Genomic DNA, 25,205 nt, shown 5'->3' with positions numbered 1-25,205 from the left:
AAATGCAAACAGAAACTAAATATAAAGGGATTTTAACAAAGAGGAAGGGAGGGAGGAAGAAGGAAGGGCTCAAGTCACTTTTGTGTCAAAGGAAATCTAGCTTTAAAAGAAAAATGATTTCCTTCTACCAATTAACTGCCACTGCTGCACTGCATTCTGAAAGAATGCTTGTAAGCCTTATTCCTGTGCTCAGATCAGCTCATCTGTACCGGTGCTTAGGAAAGAACACTTACTCTGTATTTTCTGTTGTTAACATAACTACAAGATAAATGCAAAAATAAAATAAAAATTTTTTAAAGCATATACTACAAAATCTTAAAACTTGATCATTTAAATATATACCAGTCAAAATTGGTAAAAGTTAAGTTCGTCATCCCAAGGTTAATTCACCCACACGACACCCACACTGTATAATAAGGTATGTATTTAGTTGCCTACCTAGCAATCTAAAATAGAATATGTGAACAACAATGGCAAATTAAGTACTATGCTAAGGGAGAACTCGAGTCTCTGAGTACCCAGAACACACAATTGCCACTCAAACATTATGTAACAAAGAGAATTATTAACTTTTATGTTCCGTGTCCCCCAGATTTTGTAACAATGCCTTAACTGTGCATCACATTTGTGCTGAATTTTACAGTTTACAAAGCACTTTCACATTCATTGTTTTATCTTTATCCTGGCAAAAAGGTAAGGGAGGGAGGGAAAGAAGAGAGAAGGAAGGCTCAGGATGATAAGAATCCCACTGTACAGAGTAGGGAGAACACTCAGAAATGCAGTGCCTTGCCTGCCATCCACAGCCAGTAGATGGAGAGGCAGACGTCCACGCTGTACAGCATGCAAAGTCCGGTCATGGGAGAAGCCCTGACACTGGTATAGCAAGACTTGCTGCTATCTATGACTTTTCATCCATGACCTTCATTTGTAAGCTGAAAACTCAGGGACTGATTGTATTTTTACAGGAAGCGGCACCTATGATTGTTCTCGACTGTGGTTACTCAAGACAAAAAGCAAAGGGAAAATGATCCGGGCGGCGTTAGGTGAATCAAACTTCTTCAAAACGCATGCCTCACCCTATTTCCCATGAGGCTACAAGAAATGCAGAAATGAAATTCTTAGACCTCGCAAATGTTTTTAAATTGCCAAGAGATTTTCAAATCACAAAAATTCTGATGGCTTTTATTTACCAGGGTCTTTAATCCCCTAAAAATTGTATACCTTTCTGTTTCTGTATTAATATACATATAATATTAAAGTTTTACACTGTTTTCAAATCACCAATCATAATGCATTATTTACTCAGTAAATATATGACACAAGTACATCTATATTACTCTTGGTCTATATAGAGGGTAGGAGAGTAAACTTTATCACCCCAAGAGAAGCCTCTTTGGCTTACTGATCATTCTAAACTGGTTATTTTTAAGAAACTGCAACACAAGAAAAACTCTGAAACCATGGAAAAGTCACCCTATTGTAAGAGACATTTACATGTATAAGGGAAATCTCCATTCTTAAGGGGGTCTCCCTCAGCACCAGGAAGAGGAAGAGGACTTTGAATCTCTGGAAGGCCATGACTTAAATCTGTATAACAATCACACACTTGTTTACCATGCTTTTCCTGGTCACCTCCCCGTGTGGCATCTCTTGTCTTTACCTGGAGTGTATAAAGGTGACAGCTTCAGCCATTTGTGGGAGTAATTCCGTCTCCCTGGGTCTCTCCATGTGGACTGGAGGTATATTTATTAACATCTTATTTTCTCCCGTTGATCTGTCTCATGTCAATTTGATTCTTAGACCACCTAGAAAAACCTTGAAGGGCAGAGGAAAATTTTTTTCCTCCCCAACAAGGTTTAAAAGTAAAACTTCCATGTTACTTTATCAACTAGATTGCCAAATTTAGACAAGCTTCTCCTTAACTCCAAAATGGTAAGAAGAGCAGTTCATTACTTTAGGTCAAAGAAAACGTAAAGAACACAAAAACAAAATAAAAACGAAGGAGAACTTTCATGTAATCATCTGCACCTTCCTCTTGACTGACAGTAACTGCTGTGCCTCTTCTCCACTGCCCGCCTTCTCAGCCTCCCTGCTCAGAAGCGCTGAAACTACAGCATATTCTTACATGTGGAAGGCAGGTGTGCACAACAAAGTTCTGATAAACCATACAATGGTTTTGCCTAAGATACAGATTTAGATCAACCATAGCTTGTGTAAATGAAGCTTACACACTGTTTATAAAAATTACTGATTGGGGCATCTGGGTGGCTCAGTCAGTTAAGCATCTGTCTTCCGTTCAGGTCCTGATCTCAGGGTCCTGGGATGGAGCCCTGTCAAGGTCTCTGCTCAGCGGGGAGCCTGCGTCTCCCTCTCCCTCTGCCTGCTGCTCTTCCCACCCCCGCTTGTGTTCTCATTCACTCTCTCTGTCAAATAAGTAAAAAAATCTTTAAAAAAAAAAGTGATGAAAAGTAGTCTATAAGTTTGCTAGAAAATAATATAATTCACCCCATTGACTACAATAACTTTATATTGGCTGTTACTTTGCCCTGCACCCTACCAGAAAATACTGAGAATGCACACAGACAAAATAACTATCACCCATCCAAGGTCACTAGTCCCGTTACCACTGTCCACATGGTCAGAAGGAGTGTCAACAAGCAGGGCTGTACTTCATCCAGAGGCTCGTCTGCAGTTCCCTTGTGCAGGGCTCCAAGCTTACCAACAAATGTGGTCACCTGCTTTACCTGACCAGGACAACTCATTGCCTAGGGACAGAGGAGAGGCAAGCTTCTGTGAGCAGCATGGGGGCACCCAGCACTGGGTGACCGATATTCATGGACTCACAGAGAAAAAAAACAAAAAAAAAACCTTAAAAGCTGGAAAAAAGATAAGTTGAAAAAAGATAAACTGAATAACTGTCTTAATTATGATCCAAGCAGCAAATACATCTGTAAGCCTCAAGAGTTCTTTGAAAGGCATTTCCATGCTATAGGAGAACAATAATCACTGCTCAAAGACAGGAAAAATATAAGAAAGGCACCAAACATTTTTGTAAGTTTTCTGTGTAAAACAACCAAAATCATCAGAAGTGAGTGTTTTAAAAGTTACAGTTGAGTAATCTGGAAAGCACTCTGGCCCCAGCACAGCCAGATCAGGAGGCAGAGGGAGTCCATCACAGGTGATCATGTGTAAGGGCAGCCGGCACCCCTCAGCCCACATCTCCTAGGGCACAGGCAAGGCCCCAGGACAGCACCTCAGTGGGCCCAGGACAGGGCCAAGGTCTTGGGTTCTGGGCCTTACTTTGCTTATGATTTGTCTTCTTTGGCTGTCTTAAGAACCAAATGAGATCATGAATACAAAACAATTTAGAAAGTCGGTGTCAAGTGTGGCTATCCACGGAACTGTCCAGCTCACTGGGCCTGCCTCCTGGACTCCACACCCCCACTTCAGGGCCATGCCCTCTTGTGAACGGGGCTTCCTTTGTTCTCTGTCAGGGAAGCCATCATAAACACACATGTATGCTTCCTCTGCCCCCTGTGTGGGGAATGCGACATATCGCTTTGACTGGGAAGGCAGCAAACCCTGATACCACTGACCCAAGACTCGGGTGCAGGTCCCCACACCTGCTGCTCCCATGCCAGGACACCTTTCCACCCACAGCCCACTCTCCACCAAGTGGCTACACTAGCTGACCAGTCTTTTCCCTCCGACCTGTCCTCAAGGAGCTCATCCCCAATTCCCAGACTGGTTCAGCCACTGCATACATTTGGGTCTAACAGGCTATATGTGCATAGGTGACCTTGGCCACCAGACCACAGGCTCCCCAGGGTCTTGGACATCACTGGCCATGCTCTACCACCACATCAACAACAAAAGCCCCTCCAAAGCATTCACTGGAGTGAAGTGTGTTCTACTGGGGGTGGCAAATGCATAAACACAGGATTCTAAATAATAAACAGAAACCACTAGAGATCCATCTGAGGAGAGTGCTCCGCAAAGTGACAGATGAATGGATGGACGGGTGGACAGATGGATGGATAGACAGACTGACAGATAGATGGACAGACAGACCGATGGATGGACAGATGGAAGGGTAGATGGGTGGAGAGATGGACATATGGATGGACAGACAGATGGACAGACAGATGGATGGATGGATGGATGGACAGACACACAGTAGCTCTGCAGTCTGGTGAAATACAGTGTCTCATCCGCAGAAGCTCTCCTTGCTTTGCTCTGCCTGGATTCTTCCCCAGAGAAAAACCTTCTCAGATTGTGCCCTGATTTAGTACCCCACATTTACAACAAACCATGGTGAGATTCCGGGTTGGAACGAGGGAAGCCTTTCTTCTTCTGGAAATGGGAGCAGGGCATGCATGAAAGGGAAAGCAGACAAGCAGAACTGGCAGATTGCTGTCAGACCGGCAGACGTTCTCAGGCAAATTCAGGTTTACAAGAGTTGATATGAATGTTGAAGACAAAGAAATCAATTTCTCTGAAGTAATCTTTGCCCAATAAGCTCTTGAAAGTGGGCACAGCGGTTTGAATAGAGTTGTGAAGGAATTCTCAGTTAGAGAAATCCTGTTAAGACGCTCCCTGGTGGTCTAGTGGTTAGGATTCGGCTCTCAGGAAATCCGGCTGACTTGGAGTCTCCCATCATCCGCCCCGAGCGGAGGGCCTTCCCAGTCACCCACCTGCCTGCTGAGGTTACCTCTGGCCATCATACACGTGAAGAGAGGCCCCATGGTTTCCCATCGGGCTTCTCCTTCTTCAATGTAACCGCATCATTCATACATTCCCCCCGCACATCACTATATGATGATGCACTGTAACACAACATAACACGTGGTCAGACGCACACGTACAGCGCACTCCACACTCGGTACACTAACCCTGCTAAAGTCTTCCTAACGTATCTAAACACTAAGTAGGGCTGCACTACCAGGTGTTCACTAGGCTCACTAGTCAATACTTCAGGAAAAAAGGAAAGACACAAGTATGCACGTGACAGGGATTTCTGGAGCAACTGGCCATTCTGAGCAGTACGTATCAACCTCCATGCACACTATTCTAGTTATTCACAAGAAAGGATACAGCGATAGCATCTCTTTGGGCCAGTGTGACATTCATGCAAAATTTAAAGTGTTCTGCCAAAAGAAAGTCCACATACGTCCTCTGGTTCTCAGTGACAAGTGCATATTTCTACGTGTATCTCTTGATTTCTGCCTCACTCTTTGTAGTGACTTAAGACTTAAGACTAGAAGATAGTAAAAAAATGAAAATCACTGGTACAAATTCTAGGTGGAAAGCCCCCAAATTCCTTTTTCATGAAAATGTTGCCCTTACCACTTCCCACAGAAGTGGAATTACTGGAAGCAGAGTACCCTGCCCCATACTAAATGGGCCACTATACAGCAAAGAGCTGGCAAGTCCCACAGGTTTGGGGTGGTGCGCATGTTCTCAAACTATGAACATGACCTCAGTGACAGGGCAGTCTTTCTACTGAAATACAGTGCCTTCCTAAAGACCAAAAAGGAAGAATTTGTTTCATCAAAAATAGTAATATTCTTCCAACACAAGGAGGGGCCAGCAAGCTTGAGTCCACTGCCAGTTTTTATAAATAAAATTTCCTGAAATACGACAGCAGAGGTCATTCACATAGGTGCTGTGTTCTCTCGCTCCGAGGCAGAGATGAGTGGCTACAACCCCTGGAGAGCCCGCAGAGTCTAAAATGCGCACCATGTGGGCCTTTCCAGAGAAAGTTTGCCCTGTCCTCAGACAGTAGTTCCCTACAGACATTTTCATAGAATATGACTTGGTATTTATTTTAAAGTAGTCTCTTTATCATGAGGCTTACGCTCTCACTGTACTGGTGAATAACAGCATCCCTTAATGATTTTATCAGTTATTGTATGTAATCTTCTGATTCATAGAAATTCCATAATAAAGATACTCTTTTACTTAACTAAACCCCTTCTGTGCCAAATTTATTAGTAAAGCTACATTCCCTATGTAGTTTTAAAATATTATCTAGAATAATCACTTGTAAAAGCTGAGGACTAGGAACATCAAAATGTGGGAACTTGACGATTTGAATGCTCTCTGAAGAGAATGTTCTGGTGTATTTAACATTCTCCGTGAGTGTTCACCAGAAAGCCTTTTCTGTTCCCGTTTTGCTAAAACCCTCTCCAAAACATGTCATGTCCACATCCCTGCGTTCCTATAGAGCATTCGAGAATCTAAGTTAGCCATTCAACAATGAAACACTTTACCTCTGGAGAAACATAATTTCACCTTGAGACCAAGGATATATGTAGGACGAGCACAACTGTTTGGAATTATATTGATCTGAAAAATAATCTTGGAACTTAACCAAATTAGTACTTTTTAAAAAGTTAAACACCGGGGCACCTGGGTGGCTCAGTGGGTTAGGGCCTCTGCTTTCGGCTCGGGTCATGATCTCAGGGTCCTGGGATCGAGCCCCACATCGGGCTCTCTGCTCGGCAGGGAGCCTGCTTCCTCCTCTCTCTCTGCCTGCCTCTCTGCCTACTTGTGATCTATCTGTCAAATGGATAAATAAAATCTTTAAAAAATAAAAAAATAAAACAAAATAAAACATTAAACACCTCCGACTCTAGAAATGGGATGAAGACAATAAATGTCACAGACTCTGCGGGTTCTCTGGGCAGCACAGGCCTCTGGTGTACCGGTTACAGCCCCCCAGGCCACTTCCAGTTTCTGCCCAGCCTCGGGGCTTGCTCCTGGGGAGGGGAGACTCACCTGAGGCGTCCACCTGCTACTCAGGCGCACACCCCGAGCCTCGCTTTCAGGGGGCCCCGTGTGGCCCTCCAGCAAGAAGAGTCTGGAAGTACAGGGCTAGCGATCCTCCAAACAGCCCTCCCCAGTGAGGGGGGAGGCCAGGGGTAGAAGCCCCTGCCCCCCACCTCCTCTGGCCGGGGTCTGGGCGGGAGTCCCTGCTGGGCTCAAGCCCTTTCTGTCCACACCTCAGCATGAGTATGTCACCCTCTCCCTCCGCTTGCCTTTGCCCGCTTGCCTGCGACCTCCCTTGACTTCACATCACCTCTCAAGCTCTGCGTTCAGGGGAGACCAAACGAAGAAGCGGGAATTCTACCCAATCTCTCGTCGGGGAAACTGAGTCACGAAGAAAAGCACTGGAGCCAGAGGTCTGGCCTTCGAGGATTTCACAGACACGCGACCACACTCCGATCCGGCGAAGCCACAGGAGTCACCAACGCGGCGTCCGCGGACGGCGCCCTGACCTCCCCCCGCCACGAGTCCCCACCCAGAACAACCACGAGGCACACCAACGATGCGTCACAGGTGCTTCCGGTCCAGGACAGTCCTTACGTGAGCTGGGAGCGTGAACCCAGGCAAAGTCACCGGGCAAGCTAGCTAACATCCTAAAACAGGAGCCCGCGGGCGTCTTCTCGGGAAAACAGGCCAGACGGGCGCGGGCCAGCGAGCAGCTCTGCGGCAGCGCCGGGGTCGGGGCCAGGATGGGGCGCCAGGAGCAGGGCCGGGAGCCCAGGAAGCGGACCTGGAAGGCCGGGCCGCAGCCAACCCCGGGGCCACAAGCATGTTCCCTGCATGGAATCCGTTTCCTTTAAAAATCAAAAGCAGTATTTTAAGGATTTTTGAAAACGGCTTTATATTTTCGTCTTTCTAAGTTCTATTTTATTTTAATTATTTGACACAGAGACGAAGAGAGCTTGCACAAGCAGGGGGAGGGGCCGAGGCAGAGAGAAGCAGGTTTCCTGCTGGGCGGGGAGCCTGATGTGGGGCTGGGTCCCAGGGCCCTGGATCACGACGGAGCCAAAGGCAGACACTTCACTGACTGAGCCACCCAGGCGCCCCTTTTTATCGTAAAAACCTAAGCTGAGCTTCTCATCCTTAATACAGAATCGAAACCAAAATATTACAACGTAAAAGTTTTGCAATTCAAGGAAATCCCAAAGTATTATGACTTAAAAGAGATTTAGTTCTCCTTTGAAGGAAAATTACCGAAGGGGAACTAATGTCTGCAGAGCACCTTTCTCAGAGCAGGAAACCGGGTTCTCCGAAGCCAGGCAGAGTGCAGATCTGAGCCCAAACGTGACTCCAGAACCCGCGTTTCCAGGGCACCGTGCTCCTTCTTGGGACCCTTCCCTGAGGGTGTGGCACACTGCGTGAGTGATTCCTGCCGCACACTCTGCTGGTCGCCGGAGATACACGGGTAGCAGACCCCACGCCTCCGAAGTGAAGGACAGAAGCGCCGGCCGGCTGCTCTGGAAAAGGACACACCGTCATCACGGTGCTCCGTCCGGAGAACAGCAGGAGGAGCACTCACCAGGGAGGCACTGCTGAGTGACTGCTTGGGATTCTTTTTAATGTTTATGAAGTAGGACCTGCTGAAAAGCAGAAGCCGATTCAATATATATATATTTTTAAACATGCACACGTCCAGGGTGTGTAAGTGGCTCAGTCAGTTAAGCAGCTGCCTGCAGCTCAGGTCCTGATCCCAGAGTCCTGGGACGGAGCCCCCACAGTCCTGTCCAGTTGGGTTTCCTGCTCAACAGGGAGCCTGCTTCTCCCTCTGCCTCTCCCCACAGCCTGTGTTCATGCATGCTCTCTCTCAAAAAAATAAATAAAATTCTTAAAGAAAAAAAACCCAGACATGTCCACTATACAGTATTAAAGAATTCAAAAATATCATAACAGATAAAAGTGTAATTCCTCAGATTATTTGCAAAGTTTTAAATTAAAATAACATAACTCACTAATAGTTTTGTTTCAGATAAATGCAAACCAGATGTAGCGTGTTTTTTAAAGGCCTTTAAAATGGAGACTCACGGGGGCGCCTGGCTGGCTCAGGGGGTAGAGCATGTGACTCTCGATCTCAGGGCTGCAACTTTGGGCCCCGCGCTGGGTGTAGAGATGCCTTAAAAATAAAAAGCTTTAAAAAATAATAATAAAATAAAATAAAATGTAGACTCAAAATGCACCCTCAAGGAAATAATTGCTAAAGGGTCCATTCTGACCTTTCTTCAAGTTAGACCGAATTCAATTAGGAAAGAAAAATGGAGTAGACAGACTGGACTAAGACCACTCCTGTAATTAGTTAAGAACTCACACCAATAACCTGCAGAATTCTACAGTAAATTAATAACCAGCTGCAAAGAAAAAAGCTAAATATAAACCAAATCTGAGCTGTGGTGTCCTCTGGACAGCGACCCAGAGACGTGCGTTGCTTCCTCGGGAGTCACACGGCTCACCTGAGTCCCTCCAGGGCCGCCGGGCCTTCCCACCAAGGACTCCAAGCAGCAGGGAGGCCCCCAAGAAACACTGCTCTTTAGTCAGGCCGGGTGGATGTGAACAACTCAGAGACACAGGAGAAGGGAGGCCACGTCTGTTGGAAGTGCCAAGGATCCACAAATGAGGAAAATGCCTGTAACAGCCACTCCAGAAACAGATGCCCCTAAATGGAAGAATTCTAATGACAATCACTTTTTTTTTTTTCTCTAGCTCTTTCTCTTTCCAAAAATTCTTCCCTTTTATTTTCAACACATTGTCCTTTAATTCCTTGCCAAGAACGTGGAATTGCTCTATGGCTCCAGCCCATTTCCTGGTGTCAGTGTTTCCAGCGGCTTCCTGTAACTATAAACACCTTTGCCGGCCGAAGGATGCTTCTGGCAGCTTCGTCCTCCAGCTCCCTGCCACCTGCAAAGGTCCTTGTGGGGGCCGCCGTGCTGCCCCTTCATGGAAGACCATCTCCTGGGGCTCACTCCGAGTCCAGGGTGGTGACGACGGCCAACGTGCGCTGGCACTTCCTTTGTTCAAGGCTCTCTGGCCAATGCTCGATGTACCCTATCTCCTGTCATGCTCACACCAACCCCGCCACAGGCGAATCAGCTGCGTCCCCGGGGGGACACACAGCCAGGGCGCGACCCCTCGGAGCACCTGCTGTTTCTGACCGCCCGGCGGCCCAGCCGGAGGCAAGAGGGATACTGAGAAGAGCCGTCAACAAGGAGCGTCAACAAGGAGCAGAAGGAGCAACAGTTGACGCCGGCCCCTCTCTGCGCTCACAGCTCTTCTCGGAGGCCCGTGTCCACCTCGTGGCCGCGGCCGGGTCGCCCCACACCCAGGCCGGAGCCCCTGACCCCGACGGCGCGGGGCACCTCCCAGCAGGCCGCGCCCCAGACGCAACAAGTCCCAGGGATTCTGGCTCCCCAGGATCCGGTTCCAACAGGAAACCAAAAGGATGAAAAAGTCACTTGGGGAAAAAAATGACAGATTTCCTCACGACGGCCCATTTGATAAAAAGAAGAGAACGGTTAGGAAACACAGAAGGTCTCAAAACTCCACAGACGCGGCAGAGTCTCCCGAGAAACGGAGCTCGGCGGGAGCAGGAACACGGGTCAGGAGCGCCTCTAACACAGGGACTTCCCCAGTGACAGGCCCGAAGGCCTCTGTGGGGCTCAACCTCCCACTGCCCTTCCCCATCCTGGGGGGCGGCGGGCTGGGGCAGCAGGAGTCGTCAGGGCTCTCCTGGAACAGCCGCGGCTACCGGGGAAGACCGCGCCTTCCAGAAAGAGCCCCAGGTGAGCGCCGCGGCCGGCGGGGACGCGCCGGGGCCCCTGGGCTGTGCGGCAGGTGAAGACCCCAGCAGCACGAGTCTGGGCGTCGGGGAGGTTCGTGAGGGCGGAAGGCAGACCTCGGAGGTTAGGAAAGGGTTTTCACAAAGCCCAGTACCTGGGAAGGAAGCAGCAGCTGAAGGAAAACCGACGGCGCACTCGGAGGAGGCGACGCTAAGTGATGAGACAAAGCCGACGCCGGGGTGCGGAGCAGGACACGGGGACGTCGGCAGGGCTGACCCCCACACTGGGGAGGAAGGAAGAGCCCCAGGCCGACACCTGGAGAAACAGGGAGCATGAACTTCACACCCAGAATAACATCAGGGAAGACACGGCACCGGCGGACCTGAGGAGTTCGGCGTCTCCGCGAAGGCCCCGCCGCAGGAGGGGTCTCCGGGGTCCCGGACCGGGGTCGCAGCGGCTCCCGCCCCAGCCCCGCCCACGTCCTCCGGGGGTGCACGCGCTCCCCGTGCCCCTGCCCTGCAGGAAGAGTCACTCTGCGCAGCCTGGGGGGGAAGGAAAATAAGCCGGCGCGGCCCCTGCAGACGGCGCTGACAGACCACGGGAGGCTCCGTTTCCATTCAGCACAGGAGGCCAGGATGCGAAGCCCACGTCTTCCCTGGGAAGACTCTCCGATTCTTGCCAGAATGTAGTGATTTCTACCAGCTGAAGCCGGCTGGGCAGCTCTCCAAGGGTTTAAACAATACTTCACATCTTCCATGGGAACCGTGCACTGTTCCCGAGTCAGACACTACATTAAAATAGAAGTGTCCCCCTCCTCAAGCAGTGGGTGACGCTGAAAAGGAGCTGGTGAGATGGGGCACGAGGAGACTGGTGCTTGCAGTTTTGTTTTGTGGTTTTTGTTTTTTAATATTCATGGTTTGACATTTGGGGATCTTGTGCAGAATTAGTGGGAGGCCAGAGGAAGACAGAGTGAACAAGCCTCGGGTCTGAAAAATCCAACCAAGACCTCAACAGGAAGGTGACAAAAATCACAACAAGGAGGGGGACCTCCTCAGCCACAGGGCAGGCGACCAACCTGAAACGGCGTGTCGGAAAGTCACTGTTTGGAAATTCAATTTTCAAACAGGTAAATTACGTTACTCAAAACTGAACACGTATGAAAAGTATAGACCGGCGGGGGGGGGGGGGTCTCTCTACACCTCGGGCTCCCTGTCCCCCCGCATGCCACTGAGCAGGACAGGTCCGTGCTTTACCAGGGGTCTGCCTGGTTCCCACATGCAAGTACAAACAAACGCAAGGACACGCGTCCCCTGTCCTTTCCGGCACAGGAACGTGTTCACGCCGCTGCACGCTTCCTTTCTGCCCACAGCCAGGAGCCGGGAAGACCCTTCGTGTGCATCTCTATCACTGGGGCAAATTTTATTGAGGCAGGTCCCGTGGAGACACTTTGCGTGGTTTTCAATGCTCTCTTTCAAGTGGTGCGGCAATACTTCAATACCCTGCCTATGCGCAAGCGTGTCTGAATGGTGAATTCCCAGGAGAATTATCGCTTCATTGGGTACATGCATTTTTTAATACTAATCAATACTGCCCAATTGCTGCTTCAAAGGTTGTACCCATTGATACTCCCACCAGGACTGTACAGGAACACCTTTTCCCTCACAGACGTGCCAATGGTGTGTTAGCAAGTTTGTTAATCTTTACAAATTTGACCGGTGAAAATGCTACCTTGGTGTTATTTCAAATCACATTTATTGTATCATGAATGACATTGAGAATCTTTTCTTTTTCTTTTGCCTTTTTTTTTTTTTTTACATAATCATTCACTTCTTTTTCTAGAACGATCCGTTTATTTCCTTTGACGATTTTTTATTGGGTTCTTTAACGTAACAGTTTCCAGAAGCTCTGTCTGTATCTGGAGTGTGAGCTCAATGCTGTGGCAGGAGCGGTCGGTGTGTGCTTCCTTCTAGGGTGGGCTGTGGACAGCTACAAGAAATCTTACGGTGCTGGAGCTCAGAGGCGCAGGTGGGAGTTGAATGGCCACGGGCAGAAAGGCCAGGAGCTCACATAGAGCAGCTTTCCAGGAATCGAGCCGGACTTTACTAATGGTACTGAGGGTCACAGAAGGTCTGTTACTGTAGATTCACACATCAGTCTTCTCTCGGACTACTTCTGGATTCTGGATCTTGAATCACATTGAATGGGTTCTCCCCCCGCCCCATTCCAAGCCTAGGAAGCAATCAGTTCACTTTTTTGTCTTACGTTTCTTTAAAAAACAAAAACAAAACAAAAAACTATTCAAACATATGATCCATTTGGAATTTCTTCTGGAGGTGCAGAAAAAGGTATGACCTAATCTTGTTTTTGTCTACACGACTTCCTAGTTGTCCCCAAATCATTTTACTCAATAGTCTACTTTTAACCCCTAGAAAGATAATATACTTTTAAAATATTCTAAATCCCTTCATGTGTCTGGGTCAGTTCTAAGACTCTTTTATTCCAAAGCACTGGTTTAATCTATTCACATGCCGGGACCACACTGTTTTAATTGTTGAGGTTTTATAATGAAGTCTTCCCTTAATCTGCCTTAAAATAATTGGATATGTTTAATCATGAGACACAAAGAGTATTATCCTAAAAAGGCAGATGATCGATGACACAAGAATGTTTGCGGAGTAAACTTCTGGTCTTGGGACAAGAAAATCTGAACATGGATATAATCCTAACAGCAATGATAAAATATATAATTACCAAATCTAGGAAGCCATAGTAATCAGGCTCTGCGGATATCATTTTAAATGTTCATTTTGGAAGCTGTTACAACTATAATGCAGAAACACATAATTACATCATGTATGAATAGGTACAATTTGAATTCCACACACTCATGATGCTTTCTTCCAGCCGTGACCTGCTCTTCATGCAAAACTGCCTCTTACACAGTACTTACCAACTTTTAAAAGTCCAAATATGCTCACATTTTTATAAATAATTCATGATATCCACACACATGGCACTGTTTAAGTACCTTCATAAGCAACGTTTTCTCTTTGCTACTGTAGAAAATGTTTTTGTCAAAGTAAGAAGCTTTCTATCACTGCCTCAGGAAAGAAAACAGAGGCAGCCGAAATGCTCCAACCACGCATCTCCCTCCTCGCCATCAGCAGGTGGTGCTTGCCCCTCGCTGAGCTCCCCGTAGCTGGGGAGCCCTGGTTCATTGGTGTCAACAGTGGTTTTGGAGTACACTGGGGAAAAAACAAAGAATCTGATGATGTCTGAAGTTATACTAACACCCAAGCACCACGTTACTTCATTACTGCCTTCCTTGGGGAAGGCTAACACTCTTTAAGGAACCATTCTGATCAGATTCTCCCACCTAAACACCTTCGCTTACTTATTCATTAGAATTACTGTCTAATTGCTTGGCAGTGTGCTAGGCATTGAGGTTAAGAAAATGAATAAAACATGCTTCCTGCCCACGGGAAGGAAGGGAGACACACACTAAGTGGAAAAGTACCGGCCCCAGGCACTGGGGGTGGGCAGAGATGAGGGAGGGTGACGAGGCCAGGGAGAAGGCGGGAACTCCCAGAGGCCAGGGATGGCAACTGGAAGGAGAGGAGGGGCCTGGGGGTGGCGGGAAGTTCGCCAACGACAAGCAATTTGGCGCTGGAGGAAGTGGAGGGGAGAGGGGTGGCGGGAGGAGGGGGAGTCACACCACGCCGAGAGCTTGGTCCCAGGCAAGGATGCCCTTAGAGTGTTGTTCCCCTGTGCACCCCTCTGGTCATTGCTGAACGGTGTCATAACTGCCCTTGATCTTGTCTGCACCCCACCTGGAGGCCAGGAGGAGGTCTGTGGACACGGCCACTGCCCGTGAGTAGGACAGAAACTGGAACAGGGGCGCTGGACGAACCGTGCCTGTCACGTGGCGCAACGACACTGTGCTTGGCACCCCCTGTCCCGCCCCAGGATATACACAGAATGACCTCCGCATGAAGACTCGGCAATCTCTCCTCCACTGCTCACACTGCCTTTATCTTCTGCCTCTCTTCCCCGTGACGCATGGACCCCGGACCCCTCTGTGCGCGCGCGAGCTCGTGTTCTCTCTCTCTCTCTCTCTCTCTCTCTCTCTCTCGGGCTCTCCAGCCACAGCTCCTCCCCTCGGGCCTCCCGCCAGCTCTGCACACCACACACCCTGCCTCCTTCAAGATACCGCTCCAGTTTCGTCCTGCTGGGCGGTTTTCATCAAGATGTGCACTCAGAGCTTCCAAGCGTCCACACTTCCCGCCTCCGGGTGTTTGCCCATGGGGAGAGCGCGTGCACTTGACTCCCGCAGGACTCTTGCACGCAGCCGGCGGGCGGCCCGGGCTCCGCGATTGCGCGGGACTCCCTGGACTTTCCTCCTGGACAGCTCTGAGTCACTCCCGTCACCGGCCCGACCATCCAGTTACTGACCCGCCTGCGCCGGCAGTGCCCCTGTGGCCTGGCTATGTGCCCTGACTCTGCTCACTACTGGGGGGCGCAAGGTGGAGGATCTCATGTCAGCTTCCTGCGGTGCCCTGCCTGCACCTGACGCCGCCAGCCCGCACCGGCCTCCCGCAGGTGTCCCTGCCTGCACCGGACGCCGCCAGCCCGCACCGGCCTCCCGCAGGTGTCCCTGCCTGCACCGGACGCCGCCAGCCCGCACCGGCCTCCCGCAGGTGTCCCTGCCTGCACCGGACGCCGCCAGCCCGCACCGGCCTTCCGCAGGTGTCCCTGCCTGCACCGGACGCCGCCAGCCCGCACCGGCCTTCCGCAGGTGTCCCTGCAGAGCCGTCCAGTGGCCCTGGCGTCCTTCCTCCATCTTCTCCCGGGCTTGCTCTGTCCTCCTCCTCCTCCTCCTCCTCCTCCTCACCAGCAAGTCACACTCCCGGGTCCATGCCACCAGGGGAGAAGCCAGCTCTCACCAGCCTGCAGGGGAAGGCCACGGGGCTCTGTCTCCCCTTTCCTGCCCCACGGCTACACCTGTCGCGCACCGGTCTCCGGGGACTCTGCCCCATGGAAAGCAGGTCTGCCTCTCTGCCACCGCACTCAAAATCCCTGGACGGGCCCGAGGGCGCGGTGGCGCCGCCAACTTACTCGATCTCCGGGGCGTCTGGCTTCCTCCGCGCAGCAGTGCCCGCTCGCGATTCCAGGACGCGGTCTCTGCCATCTCCCGCCTCTCGGGCTCACTCCTCCTCTGGGTTCTCCATGGTTCTTCCTTCCACTTCTGTCACAGTCTTCTGCCCCTCCTGCTCCCCCAGGTCACGGCAGGTTTCCATTCAGAACTGCGGCTTCTCCTGCTCCCAAGAAGTCACAGAGCCTCATCTCCCACCCCACTCCTTCTGCGGCTGCCCAGAGAGCCCCCCTGTCATTCCACACCCCCTGCGGGGGACGCCACCGCAGCGCACAGCTGTCTGCTGGCGACTCCGTCAGGCGGCACTCGGAGCCTGCCGGCTGCGCCCTCGCACAGCCCGGCCCGTGCCCAGCTGCCGCACCGAAAGCCCAGGCACCCCTCCGGCCCTCTCCTGCCTTCACCCACACACCCGGTCCACCTGCGCCTGCCTCCAAGCTCCTCCGAAAGCCACAATTCATTGCCACGCGGGTCTCCCGGTCTCTTGCCCTGCCTACTACAGGGGACCACGTGTCCTCCGTCTCAACAGCCCCTGCATTCACTCACCGAACTGCAGCCAGAATGAGGTTCTTGGATCACAAAGCCCATAATCCCCAGTAGTTTAAAACCTTCCGGCAGCTTCCCTTTGCTCCTGCATAATATGCAATTTCCCCCAACTTACAAAGCCCCAACTGGCCCGTCTGCTCTGTGGGTTTCCCTCCACACCACTGCTCTGGTCCGTGCCAGGTCTCACAGGGGACCCTCCTCCTGTCCCCTAACCGGAGACTCCCTCTGCTTGGGGCACTCTGCACTGCTGGCCGCCTGGGCCGTTCAGACCCCAGGACAACTTCCCCTCCACAGAGAAGCCCCCACAGACCACCGGAATGAAAGGAGCTGTCCCGTCAACTCGCGATTTTAACTCCACACATAGTTCTCCTGGCATCTGGCACTTCCCATGCTGGGTGGATTCCTCCCTTCGCAGGATCGGTTCACGTCTCCATCACAGCACGCAGGCGCCCACGCAACCAGGGATCCCTGTACCAACAACAGTGCTGACCAAATCGGTGTCAATTCCAGCATTTTCTGTCCTTTTATCCTTTTCTCTGGACAAGGAACCAGCACCACCATCACCAGCCCTGAACACACACACACACACACACACACACACACACACACACTCCCCTCTCCAACCCAGGAACCAAGGAGCCACCGGGCCCCTGCCTCATCAGCCACCAGTCCGAGGAATGTTACCTGCTCCTCCGGCTTCTGTCTCCCCTACTTCTCAGGTGCATGCTCTCCGTCTCCCACCCGTCCTCAGTGGGCAGATGACGACTCTGCCCCTGGTCACACAGCAGCCCGGCTCCACCACGGGAGGCAGTGGGCTTCCCACCTTCTTCCTTACCCCTCTGCCCGTGGACCGTCAGAGGGGCTCAGCTTCCTGTCCCTCAAGCCCCCTGCGCTCCCTCCGCGAGGCAGGGACTGAGTCTGCAGCTCTGCCCAGCTCTCCTGCTTGCTGTGTGCGCGAGAGCTTGGACTCTGTCCCCCGTGTGGTTGGATCCCGGCGCACAGAGGCCCAGGCCAAGTCCTTTTCAATGAGTGGCCTTCCATTCCCACGTTCCCTTTCCACAAGCACCACGTTGTTGTTTTTTGTTTCTTTTCACCTTTGAATTTCCCAAACAAATATTAGAGCACCTTCAACACGCATGTCAGCCACGGTTGGTCTCAGGGATAGAACCAAAAAAGACAAGCTCCCTCCCTCAGGCGCTCACCGAGCTTGCTTTCTGCACAGGGAAGCAAGGCAATCAACAAGCTGGCCAGCAAATGAGCAAGAGAATTCCAGAAAGTGGTAAATGCTACAAATAAAATCCGAGTGCTAGTCGTCTTCTGTTTCCTTCCTAAGATCTGGAGCTACTCTATCACTGTGGAGTTTTCCCTTAGACCAATTTAGATCAGCTGGAGGAGCTTGATTTACATTTTAAAAGGAAATTAAAATGTTTTGAATTACAACTAAGAGTTTTCCTTTTAAGGGAGAAATATTCCTTTTTCATGAAAATTATTTTTTTCTTTCCTTCTCAGACTGCCTGAGCTGTTTTTAAACAAACAAAAATTAACAATATATTAATTGATGAGATGCTCATCTCCCCAGGTTTAACCTGCTTTATAGTAAACAAAATCCTAGCATTTACTTAATTATCTAGTGCCCTGCATTTTTTTTTCCCCTCCTGAGGAGGAAGGACTTTTAAGATCCACATTCTAAGCAAGTTTCAAATAGGCAACACAGTATTATTAGCCATAGACAGCACGTCCTACATGAAGGCCCCCTTACTGACTTATCTTGTTGCAATGTATTTCTTTTCCCAAGGGGTAGAAGAAGTTCTATGTGCAAAATTATCCGAGGGTAAGACATCGGACTGACACGAGGGAAGACACTGTCCTTTTTCCGCTGCCTCTGATTTAGATTTTTAGGGATTATCTTTGTTCATGCAAGCTTTTTGAAACTAAACAAGGAGTTCTATGAAATTTAAATTAACACCCTTAAACAGTTTCGGCCCATTTAAACAGCACGGCGGGTGGATTTCGGCCCGTCCAACTACTCCAGCGAAACCAGACAAAACGTCTCTACGGACATCTGGTCATCGGACATCTGGTCTACCATGACCGGCACCCTGGCCCGGCAGGGAAACTTCACAACTCTGCTTTGTTGATCATCTTGGTAGCTATCTAGATCCTTATTTCAGATCTAGATAGCTAGAGGACCCTTATTTCAGGTCCTTTGAAGAAACAGTCTTCATTATTTCCTACGACCTCAAATGATTTGCACTGAGTAGGGACTTAATAATTACCCACTAGTTGGCTGTGAATTGACTTGACCTCCATTTCCATTGTGATTCGGGTCTCAGGTCCTCAGTAACCTCTGTCTCACTAACGCCCGTACAAAGAAGCTGTGTGTCCAGTTTGGTGTGGCTCCTGCATGTCACACACATTTGCCCTTCAAAGGAATCCCATCTGTTTATCTCTGTGTGTTCAAGTGCTGGTCACAGAGGATCTTCAGTCTCAAGAACCAGAGCACGAGGGCTTCGCGGGTGATGCCGAGCATATTTCGAGCCTACCCTTCATGGAGACACACACTTTCTGTTATGAACACGTGAAAAAGACACAACGCGCTGCGGTCAAAAGCAGTGTCCCACATCTTTGCCACGCCCTCTTCCTTGCTCCCTTGGTCCCCTCCGTCCTGACCAAGAAGCGCTTTCCCCCCTTTACAGCCCCGCGCCATTCAGAGTCGGCAGCTGTCAAGAGACAGGACGGAAGGAAGGGAGACTTTCTGACTCTTCGGTGTGCTTACGGCAGTATTCTCAAGGCCTCTTCTCTGCTGAGATACCTCTCCTGCACTCTCCACCACAGCACCAAGTGCAGACAAGGGGAGTTGTTTTTTCCAGAAAACTGAAGCATATACCGGTCTGTCACAGCATGACTTCTTGACTTTGCTCTGCGTGCGTGCGCGCACGCACACACACACACACACACGCATGCATGCACGCGTGCACACCCATGCAAAGCGGAATTCTCCATTCTCTCTAGAAGGATCTGGGTTCTCCAAGTACAGAGACGGCTTTCTATTCCAGTCAGCAACTTTGGGAGCTGTGATATGCTGAAGGCCTGAGCCTGAGGACAAGGTCAGAGGTCAACATTTAAAGGTGGACGGCAGATGAGGGGGAGTCAGGCATGACCGGACACGAAGGCAGCGTGACTGCCAAGCTACGAGCCCTGGACGTCAGCACTAATAAACCTGCTTCCAGGAGGCTCTCTCCTGATTGGTGAACCCCTCATGGACCATGGCCAGGCCAGGGCAACTGGCAATGTCTTTTAATAAAAGTTTGCTCTGTGCATTACTGAGCAAACCAGTGAGTCAGTGTGGACCAAAATGCAAAACCCAAATGGACAGGAATGGAACCAGGATATCCAACTTCCAACCCATGATTTGCTTTTTGGGGATGATAAAAATAAAACCAGCATTCCTAGAAACAGGAATTGGACACACCAGCCTTTATGTGACAACTTGATTGTTAGACCCAGAAGAGACCAAATGGAAAGGCAAAAAGAAAAGGGGAATAAATGTGCAACAATTAAGACACATCTGTATAAATTTAGGCATTTTTCCATTCTTACAGAATCCAGAATTCATTCTTATCGGCAAACATCAAAAAGTTTGCCAGGATTCTGGTACTTCACCAGTTCAGACAGCTGTAGCGTCTCATCCAGTGAGACAGAAACAAAGACCCTAAAAGTGTCAGAGCAGAAACCAGCTACTGTCCTTTGAGCATCCATTCAGCATCTTCCCACCTCTGCCCAATAGTAGATCGTGTAGAAGAGTACTTTCATACTTAGCACCTTAATAACGTCCCAAAGAAGACCTTGTAGCCTCTTGATCCCATTCAAACCCCAGGCTACTCCTTACTGACTTGGTTCTAGGGATGAAAACACACACAAAGACAAAAACCTGCAGTTCTTGAGTGTGATTATCACGCGGCTTCTCCCAGCCAGAACTTCCTGCAGAATGGGTCCCTTCTGATGGCTTTCTTCTCTAGGTCCTCTGTCCTTCCAAAGGGAAAGCCTGCTGGGAACCCCCTAGTTCACCCTCATTCAACCTGGACTGTTCATCTTTATCCTGTCCCACAACATCCCTGGCAAGGTACCCCTCTCTCCCAAACAAACCCCACTAACGATAAATACAAAGAGAAACCTCATTATTTTAGGAAACCCTGTTCCACCCAAATGCCCACACCCCTGTCCCCTTGCCACTGCCCTCTCCCCAAAACATTGCTCCTCACAGGCAAGGCATGGCACCCTTCCATCCCCACACATAGCCCAGCCGCCAAAAGTGGAAAGTAGACGTTTATTTGGAATGCACAAATGCACGTGGAAGGGGACCAACGGGGACCCCAGTTCTAGGCCCAAGACTTAACCAATATGCTTCAGAACTGGTGCAGAGCTCCATGGTCTCACCCCACCTTCAATTACTAGCAAATCTGTGCCCCTTGCAGTAAGTAAAAATGTCCACATCTAAGGTCAGCAAGCGGCAGGTCCTCCGTGCCCAGACCACATCCCTCCCCAAATGTAGCATCTAAAAATCAACCAACACCGGCAGGCGGGGGCCTGAGGAAGCAGATAACTGGAAGCTGTGTCTGACTAGGGGAGACTCCAGGATGGAGGGGTCGGGGAGGGGGTCCGGGGACCACGCCTAGCGGTCCTATCAGGTCCACGGGCAAGTACGGGCAGAATCAGCCGCTGGCAGCCTGAGTGAGCGCGGTGCAAAAGGCCTCTGGGCCACGCGGTCCCGGCGGATCCCCGCACCCCGGAGGCGGGATCGCTGGGGGCTGTAGGGCCCGCGCAGGACAAGCTCGCAGGCCCAGGGGCTGCCCCCGGCGGTGCTCGGCGGGCATTGTTCCAGACAAGTACCAGCACCGAGGGAGGGCTGGACCCCAGGAGCCCAGAGGTGAAGACTGGCCAGGGCTGGGGCGTGAGCGGCGGATGGGAGCAGGAAGCCAAAAGGCGACCCGGGAGAGTCTGCCGGGAGAAGGCGCCGCGGAAACGCGGTTCCCTAGCGAGCAGCAGACAAAGGCTCGGGTGCGCACGCGGTGGACGGTGGCGCCCGGGCTCCGCGTTTCGGGCCGGGAAGAACCGTGCCCAATCCAGCTGGCGCCGGAGTCGCCCCGTGCCCCGCGGATGCGGCTTTCGCCACCCCCCACCCCCAGCCCCGGGTCTCCCGTCCTCACCTGGCTCGCCCTCCATCCACAACAACGGCGATCCCCTATCCTGCGCACCGGGCGCCTCTTGCCTTAACATCTCCCGCCTCCTGCCTTCCAGCAAACCTCTGCCTTGACTATTCTGCTCAGCCTTGCCCCCCTCCCCCGCGACACGCCTTCCACCACCCCAGCTCCAGCGCGCTCTCAGCCCGGCACTCGGGGCTGGGGAGGCGGGGCGGCCTTAGGCGGCCCGGGGGTCCGAACCCGCGACGCCTTCCTCCTCCACCCTAACGCCCCATTGTCCCTCCATTTACCAGCCCAGGCACAGCTAAAACCTCGGCATCTGGAGTAAGTGGACAGTGAAGGTGCACCCGTTTCACTCCGCGAGTCCACGCTCCGGAACAGGGTCACTGCAGCGGGGGTGGGGGGGAAGCGACCCGGGCACCGACACCGAACCCGGGGAACCGCCTTCGACCTTTGGGAGCGCGGAGCTCCGGTGTCCTGGCCTGCCCTCTCCCGGCCAGGGGACCCCAGCGGGCGGGACCCCCAAGTGGAAGGCAGCGCGTGTCTTCCAGCCTCACTGGCCCCAGGCTAAGGTGAGCGGAGCCTGGCGTAAGGGGTCAGGGTAGAGACTGCACCAACGGGCCGGGCAAGCGTGGCCACAAGCCGCACCCGGGGACCCGAGGCGGGCAGCGGATCCCGTTCTCACCGTGCGGCACCCGCCGCCCTCCCGGGTCGCCCTTCCCCCCGCAAGCACGCGGAGCCTAGGAAACCCCGGTGTCCCGGAGCCGGCGGACACTCCCGCGCGCCACCGGTGTGCCTCGAGCTTCCCGTCCTCCCGTGAAGCCCACTGGGCGCCAAATGCCCCGGACACAGCCCCCTGCGCGCCCCCGACCGCGGGGAATGAGGAGCCCGGCACTTACTGGGGCTCAGGAAACACTCCGTCAACCTTCGGAAGCAGCTCGCGTTGTTAGAAGGTCCATCTTCCATGTCGGAGCCGAGTAGCAGGGGGGACGCGGCGGCGAGGGCGAAGCCGGCGCCTCCGGGCCGCCGCGGAGTTCGGCCGCCGCCGCCTGGGCTGGGGCCGGGGCAGCCCCCGCCGGCACCCGGGAAGCCGGGGGAGCCCGCGCGGCGGGCGGCCGGGCCGAGCGGGAGCCGGAGCCCGGCGCGGGCTGGGAGCAGCAAGCCCTGGAGCGCGGAGCAGAGGAAGAGCCGCCGCCGCCCGCCGCCGCTGCCGCCGCGGGGACTACTGCTGGGAGGGACGCTCAAGGGAGCTGCCTCTTGTCCTCCTCCGCCGCCGCCGCCGCCGGCATCGCCGCCGCCTCCTCCTCCTCGAGCCGCCGCTGCGCCCTCCCTTCCTGGGAGACGCACGGGGAGGTGAAAGGCAGACGAGGAGGGGAGAAGAGAAGGGGGGGGCGGGGGGGGCGGCGGCCAGAAGTAAAAGGAAGATGGAGAGGAGGAGGGGACAGGGGAGGAGAGGGCGAGCGCGAAGGGAGCGCGGGCCGAGCCCCAGCCGCCGCTGCCGCGCGCACACAGGGCGCCCGGGCCCCCCGCGGGGCTGGCGCGGCCTGCGGAGGAGGGGGGCGGGCGCGGGGGCGCGGCGCGCTCGGCCCGGCCTTCGCCGGGCGGCTCCGGGGCCCGACCCGGGCCCACCGCGCTCCCCCCGCCGGCCACGCCGCGCCAGGGCTCCGGGCGGAGTTTGCCGGGGCCGGATCCGGGCTCGTCCCCGGCCGCGGGCAGGGGGGCGTGGGGGCGGGGAGCGAGCGGCTCTACGGGGCTGGCCATGGCCCTCCTCCCCGGGCCGCGGTGGGGCAGGCCGCCGGCGGGAGGGGCGCGCCGCGGGCCGGGACTCGGCGGGCTCCGCCCCCGCAGGACCTGCCTCCCGCGGCCGGTCGGCCCGAGCGCCGCTCTGGTCCTCCTCTCCGGTCGTCCGCGCCCCTCCCGGCCCAGTCTTCACATCGCGTCCCGCTCTGGGTGCGGGAGGACCTGGGGCCGGGCGCGAGTGCCCCGCGGCGGCGCCTGTCTGCCGGCTGGCGCGCACAATCGGCGTGCTGCCGGCCCGGGCGAGGGGCTGCGGAGACGCTGCCGGCGAGCGTGGCGTGGTTTGTGCGCGCTCCGGCGGCTGAGCCTCGGTGACTGCTCGAAAGCAGCGGAGAAAAGCGCCGCAGTGTCGCTGCCCGTGGAGGAGGTGGCGGCGGCGGCTGCAGAAGACGCCCACTGGCGGAGCGGGCGCTCCCCACGCCGCCGCCGCCGCCGCCGCCGCCCTCCCCCACGTAGCGCGCCCCGCCGCCTCCCGGCCCCCGGGCGCCAGGCTCCGGCACCCCGAGGCCCTCTTTGGACGCTGGGCGCCCGAGCCACCGGGATGGGGCGGGGGGAGCAGGGGAGCTCCCGCGTCTCTGCGGGGCGTCGCCACATCTGGGTCTGGTGTTCCGGATTCTAAATTCGCCGCCCAGCAGCTGCTCCAGCTGTGCGCTGCTGGGCTAGCCACGTCGGCCTGTCCCTTGCCCGAGCCAGGGAACCCTCCCGGTGGCTGGCCAGCAGCTCCAACCGAGCTGTGCTCGGAGCTCCTGGGAGAGGAGTTCAAACTCGGACGTTTGGTTGGAGTTGAAACCGACGCACAGTGTTTCCAATAAACTGAGTGAGAAAGCCTGTTCATCTCCCAGGACTCCCTTTGCAAAACACACTTTAAAACGAACTTCGTGCGCGCCGCCCAGTTTGCCCCGGTAAGAATGGAAAAGGCATCTATGGTCAAAAAAGAAAAACTGCGAGATCATCCCCCCAAAGTCCAGAGTACCACCTCCTCACCTGCGGCTTTTGGGGACAACACTCTCCGCCTCCATGCCCCCCTCCTGCCCAGCCCAGATTCCAAACAGTTGCTACTGAACTGAAGGGAAATGTGCCGCCCAATGGGCGCTGGGAACACGGAGCCGCTCGAAGTTTGGGAAGTTGAAGCGCCAGAGCGCACAGATGCGCGGATGCTTGAGTCCCAGCCGGCGGGCTGCGCGGGGTCCTCACCGCACTCGGGGTCCGCGCGCGGTGGGACGAGCTGTCCAAACTCCCTCAACTCGGTCACCTTCCCAAGACTGGAGCACGCGCACCGAAGCCCAGCTTCCACAAAGGGCAAGACGGCCACCTGGGCGCGCGGCGCGCGCGGCGATGCAGCCGCTTGGCTGACACAGGGTCGGGGGCCAGGGGTGCGCCCGGCCTCGGGGCCAATTCGCGTTTTCCACGGCGGTCCGTCCAGTTCTCACGTGTTTTTATTTTGAAGTGTGCTCCAGATTCTCCCCTAGTCTCTGTTTTTCCCCACTCCCGTCTAAACAGTCTATACTGGAGAAGAGCATATTTGTATCTGCACCAAACTGGGGAAGTGGGCGCCTGGGACTTGGTGCGACTCCCCTTCTCCCAGCAAAGGCTGAAGGCGTTTCTGCAGTTGCGGGGCGCACTCCGAGGGTCGCGTGGAACGGGCGCCAGTCCTGGCTCTCACTAGGTCGTAATCCCTAAATTTGCGAAACAGGAAAAGATTCCGGTGACCCTTACCTTACAGAGTGCGTATTTTGTTGTTGCCTTTGCAGTTTTCGGACGAAGGAGAAACTAGAACGATCAGTCAGCCTCCCGGGCGACGCGCCCGAGAGGTGCGGACTGGATCGTTGGGTACCTCTCCGAGCGTCGGGAGTTTGCCCCGGCTGTGGACCTGGCGGCGCGGGGTGGGTCTCCGGGGGGGAAGGGGGGCAGCCTGGC

The 25,205-nt window shown here is 53.5% G+C and overlaps 1 protein-coding gene across 5 annotated transcripts in view; it reads right to left on the bottom strand.

The window, feature by feature from the left end:
- The window catches only part of PDE10A (phosphodiesterase 10A), a 569,606-nt gene that overhangs the window by 270,854 nt on the left and 273,547 nt on the right, over positions 1-25,205 (bottom strand). The window contains exon 1 of one of the 5 annotated variants that reach the window (XM_032338526.1): positions 22,391-23,040. The exons of 2 other annotated variants lie outside the window; for them this stretch is intronic. In XM_032338526.1, coding sequence (XP_032194417.1) covers positions 22,391-22,457 — 67 coding nt within the window. In that variant the 5' untranslated portion in view covers positions 22,458-23,040. 2 more of the 5 variants (XM_032338530.1, XM_032338529.1) reach the window with 2 other exon arrangements.

Source organism: Mustela erminea, chromosome 4 (genome assembly GCF_009829155.1).
Source record: "Mustela erminea isolate mMusErm1 chromosome 4, mMusErm1.Pri, whole genome shotgun sequence".
NCBI lineage: Eukaryota > Metazoa > Chordata > Mammalia > Carnivora > Mustelidae > Mustela > Mustela erminea.
This window is presented reverse-complemented; position numbering and strand designations above follow the sequence as displayed.